This window comes from Rhincodon typus, unplaced genomic scaffold, assembly GCF_021869965.1.
Source record: "Rhincodon typus isolate 14 unplaced genomic scaffold, sRhiTyp1.1 hic_rhity00001420, whole genome shotgun sequence".
NCBI lineage: Eukaryota > Metazoa > Chordata > Chondrichthyes > Orectolobiformes > Rhincodontidae > Rhincodon > Rhincodon typus.
In genome coordinates this window covers 1133-13038 of record NW_025967058.1, presented here as the reverse complement: position 1 = coordinate 13038, position 11906 = coordinate 1133, and the positions used below count along the sequence as shown (strand labels likewise).

Genomic DNA, 11906 nt, shown 5'->3' with positions numbered 1-11906 from the left:
GAGGCTTGGCCTGCTGTGTTCATCCAGCTCTACACCTTGTTATCTCAGATTCTCCAGCATCGGCAGTTCCTACTATCTCTCTATCAAATAAGCCAATTGCCTGCTCTGATAACTTTGAACCTGAAACAAGGTGAGGTCTGAAGTTGGTGAACATTCAAATGACTTTCTTGTAAGTTTGGTAAATTCAAGTGAGATTGGCAGCAGTTAATATTAATATACAATTGAACAAAATGTTGCAGATACTGGACTGAAGCCAGTGAACAGTCAAGTTAACTTCTGTTGTAGGAAAGGTTTTGAAAATGATCTTATTAGATCTAATAGATAAAGGCCAGGCCAAGGATAAAATACAATCAGCATAGTTTGAGAAAAGGGTAACTCATATTTAACCAATCTGCTGAAGTCTTTGGGTGACAACGTTAATACTGGAATAGGAGAATGATGTTAATGTATCATTCCATTTTCCTCATGGGCCTATCTCAATGATTAATGGCTAAAATTATTTTTCAGAATGGAAGTATTTCATTGGATAGAAAATTGGCCTTAAAAAAGGTCTCAAAGATGAAAAATCAATGGATTATTTTTAAACAGAATACAGGCTGCACCCAAAGCTTGGTTCTATTTACTTATATAATACTTACTTATTAAATTCATGTATTCATGGAACTTTGCTATCAATGGCAAGGACTGCATTTACTTCCCATTTCTAAATGCCCTGGAGAAGATAGTGATGGGCTGCATCCATGAACTGCTGCAGCCGGTGTGGTATATGTTTGGAAGGGAATTCGATTTTTATCCAGGAACAGTGACTGAACAGTGACATGGTTCCACATCAGGTTGGAGTGTGTGGCTTTGAGGGGAACTCAGAGATGGTTCTTTCTCCATGCATCTACGGTCCTTGTCCTACTAGGAGATAAAGGTTGCGGGTTGGAGGGTACTGTCAGATGGGTTCTGACAAGTTGCTCATTTGATAGACGGTACACGCTCCAAATATGCTGCACCAGTGGTGAAGTGAGTGGGTGTGATTGACTGATTGATTTGCATCATGCAAACCGCTTTGTCATGGATGGTATCAAGCTTCTTGAATGTTTCTTGGAACTGCACTCATCCAGAAAACTGAAGATCATTCCATCACATTCCTGACAATGTGCCTTGTCAATGATGGACAGGTTTTGAGGAGTCAAGAAATTAGCTATTTGTAGTGCCTGGAACAAGATCAGCCAGGTGGATCTCATAGAATATGAGTTCCCTGACTGGGGCTCAACGTGGTCCAATCAGGGAGCCCTGGCTGACAGATAAAAACAGGAGTGTCAGGGGTTCTGTTCACTCGAGGAGCTGGCTCTGTGTTACCTTGGTCAGTGTCATGTACTATGCACATATAAATAAAGGGTAACTTGGCAAAGCGATAACAGCCTTCGTGGAGTTATTTTACTACTCGCTGCACAATTCCCAGCGTCTGTCCTGCTCTTGCAGACAAGCATTTTTATGGCTGATCCAGTTCAGATTCTGGTCAATGGTAACCTTGAAGATGTTGATAAAGTGGGATTCAGCAACAGCGATATCATTGAATGTCAAGTGAAGATGGTTGGATTCTCACTTGCTGGAGATGGTCAGAGCCCAATACCTTAGCAGGACAAATGGTACTTGTCATTTAGCAACTCAAGCCTGAAAGCGTCCATGCCTTGTTGCAAATGAGCAGGGACTGTTTCAGTAGGAGCTGCTAATTTTACAAAACACTGTCCACATGATCCCCACGTCTGCTCTTATGATTAGGACAAGAACATTTCTAATATGTTACTAACATGAATGAGAAGCATAAACTCCAAATCTATGATTGATACTTAAACAGGTTGCAGAGACGAAAATGTCAAACCAATGAACTCAGCTTGGATCTCCCGGCTAACGGGGCCAATGGGGAGCATCTAAGGTGGATAAGTTATGGTATAATAGTGTTAAAACGGAGTGCCTTGAAAAGTTAACGTGTTCTGAAAGCCCCAGGAATTTTTCCCCATTAGCTCATGCAGTTAATGGCGGGAGAGATACAAATCTATCACAAGCCAGGAGTGTGGGAGTAAAGCTTGACATCATCCAAAAGAAAGCAACATGCTTGATTGGCACCACATCTGCAAATATCCATTCCCTTCATCATTGACACTTAGTAGCTGCCGTGTGTACCATTTACAAGATGCATGGCAGAAATTCACTAAACATCCTTAGACAGCATCTTCCAAACCTATGACCACTTCTATCTAGAAGGACAGGGGCAGTAGATACATGGGAACACCACCACCTACAAAATTCCCGAACAAACTACTCATCATCCTGACTTGAAAAAAGTCTTGCCATTAGTTCAGAATTGCTGGGTCAAAGCCCTAGCATTCTCTCCCTAAGGACATTGTGGATCTACGTACAGTACATGTACCGTAGTGGTTCAAGAAGGCAGCTCACTACCACCTTCTCAAGGGTAATTCGGGACATGAAATAAATGCTGGTCCAGTCCATGACACACATATTCTATGCGTGAACTGAAGAAAAATGTTGCAAACATTACACAAAGGATGATAGAAGTGAGAAGCAATGAGATGAAGCTACTTACAGGGAAAGGGATTGAGAGATTTGATAAACTGTTGATATGTCTGATCTGTCAATAAGCAACGAGTTATATGGAAAACGATATTTAACATGATACCATCATAGCCTGATGGTGCATGTCTAGCGTTTGGGATAACAGAGTGAACATGCATTCAACCTTTCTGTGCTAGTTTACTTTTCAGTTTCTCTTCACTCCACTGGCTAGCAGCACTGAGAAAAGGAGTCAAATGTTCAAGTCTCTTGCTGTCAGTAAATAGGCTCCTTGCGGCAACATGCTGAAACTCGGCCCCTCATCGTTCAAGGTCAAAGCTTCAGAGGATCTCAGAGGAGATTTGACTCCCAGATTTGGGTTTACAGGTCCAGCAGCATTTGGACACAGTCTGGCATTAAAGAACCAAACTCCCAGTAGTGGGCACTGCCTTGTAGATACTTCAGGAGAGATGAAGGTGTAAACCCTCACCAATAACCTGGAGTGGAGCCAAAAGGTGGACCAACATCTAAATATGCCATCTTTCTGGCGACTCCTATAACACAGTTGAGTCCAAACAACTGTCTTAAATTCCTTTGGACTTAACTGGGGAGATTGATAGGGTCTCTCTGAAATTGGGCAGCTCAGAAATGATGAATGATACCCAGGCTTGCGCCCTGAAGAAGACAATATGTGAATCTGCAAGTATAATTGACAAGTCCAACTTGATAAATGTACAGCGTGGGTCCTACAGGCTGACTCTGACAGTGGGAGGGATAATCATGGCCCACCGATCAGCTACCACACACTTCAAATTGGGGAGTTTCCAATAGTAAGTTGCTGATCTGCCCATCAACTCGAATGGGTGCAGAAATTTTTAAGACTCTGCTCAGCAAGTGGATAGTACCCATTGCACCAGACAAAGAATAAAATAAAAATGTCAACTCCTTATCTAGCAGGCTGGAATATCAAGACAATGAGCATGGTCATTGACAGACAACTTGCTATTAGTCAATAACATGGCAAGGCAGCCTATGATTGACATGGAACTCAATGGACTTTACATAGTTTCCTCAGAAGGGACCTGGCTTGCTGAGAGTAGATCACTGAAGGAATAATATTACACATGCATCTGGCAGGGGAAGAATTCGGAGGAAATGTATGAGCAAGGTGTAGATTTCATTATGAGAACTTGTTACTCTCAATATTACAACCCCTTCAAGAATGGCTCAGAATGTGTTCTCTCATCTATTTCTCAATTCAAACAGATTATGAATATCAATGCTCTAATACTATGATCCACTGCAGAGGGAAAAGGCCAAAACTACGAGGAGCTTGAGACTATCACCAGAACACCTGCAACAAAACATTTTTCATCATTTCAATGCATGAGTAGTCCCGTAGACCATGACGGGTGGCTGTCCTGCCTCAGACATCATTGCCTGGAGAAGGTTAATGACAGATGGACAAATAACTTGAGATTTGCAGCTAGCATGAGCTTTATACAATTAGTACCTTCTTTCAGATCAAATGATGCACAAAGGTGTTCTGAAGACATCCAAGATCAGGGTATTGGTTCCAGATGAATCTGATTATCACCTGACTTTCTGAATGACATTCTCAAGACATGCAGTTACCATACTACTGACTGTGATAGGGATCACTCCCTGGTATGAAGTAGGGTGCTGATCCAACTCTTGAAGTTTTTTTTCCCATTCAAATCAGAAATGTTGTCCTCATCAACAACAGCAGTACTGCCTACTCAGATAAAAACCAATAGTTCTCAATTGAACTAATGTCCTAATCCCCCACAGAGTGGAAAGGCAAAATGAATATACTTTGATAAACTATTCACATTTGCTGCATTTGACATACTGGAAGCAAGAGTGAAATAATGCTGACTGGTTTAAATTCCATCACCATAATGTGAACATCCTCATTAAAACCAAGCAGGATTCTCTCATGAATTAACAGAGATCTGAGACAGAAGACTTTGAATGCACTAAAGGCTGCTCAAAGTAAACTCCAATACACTGCTAGGCCTCATGACAATGATCACAGATTACAAACATTGTCAGAATAATGAAATGTTCTTTGACACGGTGAATGTTAGGGATGTGTATAGAAGAATCAAAAAGCCAACAGGTCTATCAGCAAATAAACAGATTCATTTAAAACAAAAGTAAGATGTCATCAATGACTGTAGTAAAAGCTGAAAACAAAGATGGAACACTAGTGTGAGCTGTACTCTAGGGAGGATAGTGTCAACAAGAAGGTTCCAGACACCACAGAAAGCCCGCCTGTCATGGGAGAGTTGCACATTGCACCTACAAACTTAGCCAAGTTATTGACTCATTCGCCATGGGCAAATCTCTAGGTGGTGATGCAGTATGCAGTAGCACCTTAACTGAGCAGAGAAAGCCAACACTCCTGCAGCATTTGCACAACTTTCTGTCTCTTATGGAGGAAGGGGCCAGTGCACCAAGATAAGTATGATAGAGAGACTGTGAGGAGGCGAGCAGAAACAGAAAGCTCAGCTTGCTGAGAAAATCATCGAAAGAAAACAATCCAGTGAATCATCCATCTGCTCACTGTCTTCCTCTGCAGCACGTACATTTAAGACTGCCATAGCTGAGTGGGGGTCCCGTGCCACATGAGATGATCTTTAATATACCATTGACCACCACGCTGTAAACTATTGTCTGATGAGGTAGAAGCCTGCCATTGTGCAGTTGTGAAAAAAGAGAGAAATGGTAAGTAATTTTCGGTCAATTTATTATATGTCAATATTCAAGTGAAAAATTTATAGAAAATGTTTGCCAGCCTGGATTCAGATGAGAAGTGACCAATTCACAAAATCCCAAAAAATAACCCAAATGCCTTCATTTTCTCAAAGGTTAGGAACCATTTTCGTGTTCACGTATCAGCTTCTTACCTGCTTGTGTAGATTTAATTTATCAATCTCAGATAAAACCCATCCAACACTTCCATCTCCTCCACAAACCAGAATACGGAAATTGTCAAATTTTTGAAACAACCGTAAACTGAAAAGAAAGAAAAACACAACTAATCAAAAGACAACAACAGAAAATGCTGGAAACAGTCAGCAGGTCAAGCTTGCCTGTGGAAAGAGAAACAGTTAATGTGAGTTAAAGTTTCAGATCAATGACAAAAGATCATCTGAAAAAAATCCATGAGTGGTGTCAGGCATTATGACTATTTGTTGCGTTTTGTTTTCATTTCTGATTTCAAGTTACATGGCATTCTAATAAAGAAAGATAACTTCTACTATTCTGAAGCTGCTATTTAAATAAAACCTGTTCAATAGAAGTCAAAGTTTTCAAGATTCGATGTTGCTCTAAGATTATAGTGTCTTTAGAAGGAATCTGGGCCCTCCTATTATCAACTGTTGCCCATCGTGAAACACTCATTCCCACATGAATCATGGAACAACTCTGCATATAAATCAGAGGTAGGTGCAATAACTGCAGCAACTCAATATGCGCAGAAAAAACTCAAAACACGGTACTACTGAAATTCTTTGTTCAAATCTCTATTCGACCACATGCTGCTAATTTCACGAGTCAGTGATCTTGAAAGAAATGGATTTTTGCCTGTAAAAAGAAACTTAATCTTTCTCCTCACATACAATACAAATACTGGTTTTCCCCCTAAAGAGGTATTCTTGTCAACTGTCCTGATGAGAGCAAGGTGAAAAATTTGTAATTAAATTGCAGCAGTACTCAAGTTCCGTGGTACCAAATGACCAAATCTGGGCTTTTGCAAAATTCTGCCCTCTTAATTGACACTGGATAAGAGAAGAATAAGCCATGTTCTCAATAGCGTTATAGCAAACTTAATATTCCATGAGAAATCAGACAGATAGGCATTTATAGAACAAGTCTAACATCAGTTCATCTGTAAATATTTTCTTTCTTACCCAAGGTGAGGACCTCCATTCATAAGATCAAAGACCTGAGCCGGGTTTAATAACTGTTTGAACCTTCGGAGGAACTTTACTCCCTGATTGTCTCCGCTCTTAGAGTTGACAAATACTAAAAGTGGGCTGGCGCAAGATGGTGGACAACTGGCTTTCCAGAAACCTGTACAGAGAACAGTCAGCACATCAAGCTCAATTTGTCCTCCAATGACCCTCAAGTTTGGCACAACAACATGAAACAGGAACATGAGTAACAATTCTGTACATTTGGATGAGCTCTCTATGACATAAGCAAAATTAATTTCATTTCTTGTCTACTGCTTCACCACATTGGCCAATTTATCGATTATTTGAAACAAACAGAAACATTTATTCAGCACATCATCATTTTATAGCACCTAATCATTTTTCAAAGGCCAGAGAACTTGCATGCCAGCTTTGAAGGTAACCCATTAAAACAGGATACCTAGGTCAGCTGAAAGCTAGCTCCTCAATGTGGCATTCCCTCAGGACTGCATGACAGCATTGCTGTTATGTTGTGGAAATGTCAAATCATTTTATCATGGATAGACCGGAGACATTATATAATTTATATTTGGAATTGTTTTATTTCTGAGTTGAGTAGCTTCTCAGGACAATGACATTGTGAAATGTAGAGCACAAATTTATGAGGTCTGCCTAGATAGCTTCAGACAATGGAGAGTTGTTAAAAAAAATCTCAATGAATGTTCACAATTTAGGGGTTATAATGTCATTACAGGATTGGAAACAGCAACAATTTGTACTTTATAAATGACTTTATGTCATAAAATGATTCAAGGCACTTCCAGCAATGTTACCAAACAAATGTAACATCAACATGAGGAAAGATATCCAAAACGCTTGGTCAAAGATTCAATCTCAAGGAGCTTATTGAAGAGAAACTGAGAAGTTCAGGGCGAGAATTCAAGAGATTAGGCCCTGACCGATAAAGACACAGCCACTAAAAGTTATGCAATTAAAGTTTGGAATGTGGAACAAGTAGAATTAGAGAAGGGTAAGTATTTCACGAGAGGTAAAGAAGGCTCAGAGCTGGCAGGGGGAGGGCGCAAAATATGGAGAGATTTGAAAAAAGGGAAGAAAATATTAAAATTAAGGCACTGCTCATCTGAGAACTAATGTAACTCAGCAAACACAGGGAATGCAGGATCAAATAATGAGTTGGGATATTGGTAGCAGAGCTTTGGTTGAGCTAATGTTAATGGAGGATGGAAGTGAACGCCAATTCTGCTCAGGGATGGGTCGACTTTTCTCACACAATTACATTGTTCTTAGCTTTATGTATGCATGTGAATCTTGTGGTGGGACTTTCCCTGAAAGCCTGAAGCATCACTCAATATCTCAGAGCGGTCATCAGGAGTATAACATTTTGGTCCTTTGGTCCCCAATCAGTCAGCCTTCTTTCAACGGAAAGGATCCCACCCTTGACCAGCCTTCTTAATTTTGACCATCCCACCCTAGCCTTCCTCCCTCAATCATCCTCCATGACCTCTGCCACTTAGACTATGTCACTCATGGTGTGGAAAAGGTGAACGTACCCCTCAAGGAGGACAAAGCAATGGTGATATAAAGTAAAGTTCAGTACCTTGTCTCACGCCCATCATTTACAGGCAGCCATAAATCTGACGGCACGTACTGCTCACTTGCAAAGAATTTAATTGGGAAAGGGAACTTAATTGCAGTGAACTAGCCTTTTAATGAACATGCATGATATGAAAATGTATGCAAAAGGACATCTTGAACCTTGTTAGAGAACTCAATTGTAAAAATTCATCCAGCAGTTGGAATTCTAATCTTTGATCTCTCACCCAATTAACTTTGAAAAAATATTGAAGGCCAACAGGGATCCGTAATGTGTCAGATGCTGAGATGTGCTAGAGGAAAATTGAAATTGCAACTTCCTGAGCCAACGCAAGTAAGCTCCCAAACCTGAGCCAACTCAGACCATATTTGTGAGTAGTCATCACCATTGTAACTAACTAAAGACCTTTCTAACAGCTTTGTGCTAACAAGCAGAATTAAAGCTTAAGCATGCCAAACACATAAGCTTCACCACAGAAATACAAGCTCTTCAATTGTATTAATTTTAGCATGTACTAAATGGGCTGGACTTCCATCTTGGGTTCAGGAAACACAAGTCAGGCCAGTTCTTGAATTTGACAACCCATACCCTTTACCTCCTCCCATGGTCAGCATACTTTTATCCCCTCAAGATATGTGAGGGTAAGGTTCAGGTCTGGCACCTCCAATACTGTGGGACAATAAATATCAACTTCCTCTTGGCTGGCCAGTGGTAACCCTAATGTCAGAGGACTCGTGTACGCTGCTACAACCCAAACCTCTTCCCACTAGGAAAAAGGGACTGTGAGGAACTTGCCCAGTTTGATATGGGAAATGGGGAGGTATTGGGGGCTCTGATGGGCTTAAAAAGTGGACAAATCCCCTGACCCAGATGAATTATATTTCAGGCTGCTGTGGGAGGTGAGGCAGAAAATTGCAGGGGCTCTAAGTCAAATTATAAGCTATATGGAAAAACTAAATAGGCATAGATTTTCTTCAGAGCAGAGAAGACTGAGGGGGAACATGATTGGTGTATATACGATAATGAGGGGTATGGACAAAGTGAGTAGGGATCACCTGTTCCCTTTGGTTGAGGGGTCAATCACAGGGGGTCTTAGTTTTATGGCAAGAGCAGGAGATTCAGAGGGGATTCGATAAAAAATCTTTTTTGCTCAGAGAGTGATGGGAATCGGGAATGCACTGCCAGGCAAGGTTGTGGAGGCCAGAAACCTTAAAAACTTTAAAACATATTTGGATGAGCACTTCAAATATTATAACATTCAAGGATATGGGACAAGTGCAGGAAATGGGGATTAGCATGCCTTTAGTTTATTATCGGTGCAGACTTGATGGGCCGAAGGGCCTTTTCGGCACTCTATGACTAATGGGAAGACTGTGTGGGGCTTGTCTTGAAAGGGAAAATTCAAATTCCCAGTCCAGTTGCCTCTAATTTTCCAATTCCATGACCCTGACTTTCTCAGAATGGGACCCAATCTGTTCAGCTCGGAAGAGATATTACTCTGCTCTCACTGACTTGCATGTTAAGTTTGTACGCAACTGTCACGAACAACTACAGTTTACAGTCAGCCAGATCTGTCATCCTGAAGTTCCAATGGGATTTCACCAACAGGGGTGACAGCTTTCTCGCTGCAGTCAGAGCAGTGAATGAGTTGTTCAGTTGTCGTCACAGCAACAATGACAATGGTCAGTACCTTTTGTTGCAAATAAAGAAGTTAACAGAATTTAACTTTCCATGCTTGATTTTGAACTCATGCATCTGGATCACTGAGCCTCAACCCTTAGATACAGAAGGCTAATTATTTTAAATGACTTCTCTGGCTGTTGGACTTTGGTGCTATTTCTCTCTCCTAAGTCAGAGATTGTTGACTCAAGTTCCACTCTAGACATTTGAATACAGCGACGAGGCTGACATTTCAGTACAATTTTGAAAAAAAGCGTCACACTGCTGTGTTTCAGTTGAAACATTACACTGTTTCCACTCAAATGGAAATGACTTGACTAATATTTATTTCTAAACTTCTATCACAAAATAAATCTGATCAATCAACAACAAATTACGATTACATAGTTCTTAGAGGTTGGAAAAAAGAAAGGTGGTCTTGTTGCAACATATATAATCCTGAGGAGGTTTGACAAGGTGGTTGTTGAAAGTATGTTTCTTCTCATGGGAGGAATTAGAACCAGGGAACACAGATAGGGTCTCCCATTTGAACCATATGAAGTGTCGGTATGGAGGACTATTTTCTCTCGGGGTGGCTGATCTTTGGCACTATCTCTCCCAGATAGCAGTGGGGGCTATGTCACACAATGTCTCAGTCTGAATTAGACAGAGTCTTGACTGACAATGGATTCCATGGGTGCCAAGCATAATAAGTAACGGGGGTTGAGGCCATAATCACATCAACCACAATGCTTTCAAATGGCAGACTAGGTGCAAAAGGATTGAAGGGCCTGCTCCTGCTCCTGCTCCTGCTCCTAATTTCATATGTCAGCATGTCCATATGTTTATCAAGGTAAAGCTCTCCAAAGCACTTCATATGGTTGTTTTACCTAATTGCTGTTCCTGGGAACTTGCTACGTGAAAACTGACTACCACTGCCCCTATGTTACAATGGTAACTATATTTTTTTTAAGTATTTTATCCATTGTGAAATGTTTAATGCTGCCTTCAGAATGTAAAAGCCTCTCTAAAAATGCAATTCCTTAAATATTGCTGCTATCATCTAATTTTGGTTGATGTTACTGGAAAGGCTGTATAACGAGGTGGAATTCCTGGAGGATTGTAGCAACACTCAGTACTCGACCTTTATTGAACAAAAATCATAAGCTCTAAGCTGCCCAACCGAAGGCAGAGAAAGCACTGCCTTTAAGCAAAATTAATCAAGGCCACTACATTTCAAAGAGCAAACAGCCTGCATATCCTCAAACACCACTGTCATCATACATTCAATTTGCAAAGCTTCACTGTGTGTCATTTCTCATTGTTTTAGGTCAGAATGAAAATTATATATGAGTTACTGAGGGAAAGGAGGCACTCATACCAGAAAGCAGGGCAGAGCCATCCAATGCAACATTTTACATTGGGAAGGACACTGGCAGCATAAGGCCTAGTCACTTTGAAAGAATGATTGAATGCAAAGGGACTCGAGCATTAAAAGTTGATGCAGCACACAAAATGGGGTAATTAAAAATAGAAGCTGAGAGTTTCTTTTTTATTCATTCATGGGATGTTGGCATTGCTGGCTGGGCCAGCTCTTCTTGCCTGCTCCTACTTGCCCGTGAGGTGGTGGTGACCTGTCTGCTTGAACCACTGTAGTCCATGTGCTGTAGGTTGATCCACAATGCCACTTGAGAGGGAATTCCAGGATTTTGACTCAGCGACAGTGAAGGAAGTGCATTATATTTTCAAGTCGCGATGGTGAGTAACTTGGTGGGGAACTTGCAGGGGATGGTGTTCCCATGCATCTGTTGCCCTTGTCCTTTTCGATGGAAATGGCCGTGGGTTCGGAAGGTGGTGCCTTAGGATCTTTGGTGAATTTCTATAGTGCATCTTGTAGAAAGTACACACTACTGCTACTGAGCGTCAGTGGTGGAGGGAGTGAATGTTTGTGGATGTGGTGCCAATCAAACAGGCTACTTTATTCTGGATATGTCAAGCTTTTTGAGTGTTGTTGGGAGCTGCATTCATCTGGGGAAGTGAGGAGTATTTCATTACATTCCTAACTTGTGCCTTGTAGATGGTGGACGGGCTTTGGGGAGTCAGGGAGTTAGTTGTTTGCTGCAGTATTC

The 11906-nt window shown here is 41.1% G+C and overlaps 1 protein-coding gene across 1 annotated transcript in view; it reads right to left on the bottom strand.

The window, feature by feature from the left end:
* LOC125481249 (diacylglycerol kinase delta-like) overlaps positions 1-9808 on the bottom strand; it is a gene marked incomplete at both ends in the record, with an annotated part of 10943 nt that extends 1135 nt beyond the window's left edge. The window contains 3 exons of the mRNA XM_048592542.1: positions 5493-5601; positions 6498-6660; positions 9721-9808. Coding sequence (XP_048448499.1) covers positions 5493-5601; positions 6498-6660; positions 9721-9808 — 360 coding nt within the window. The remainder of the gene's footprint in view (positions 1-5492; positions 5602-6497; positions 6661-9720) is intronic.
* Positions 9809-11906: the final 2098 nt, after the last annotated feature.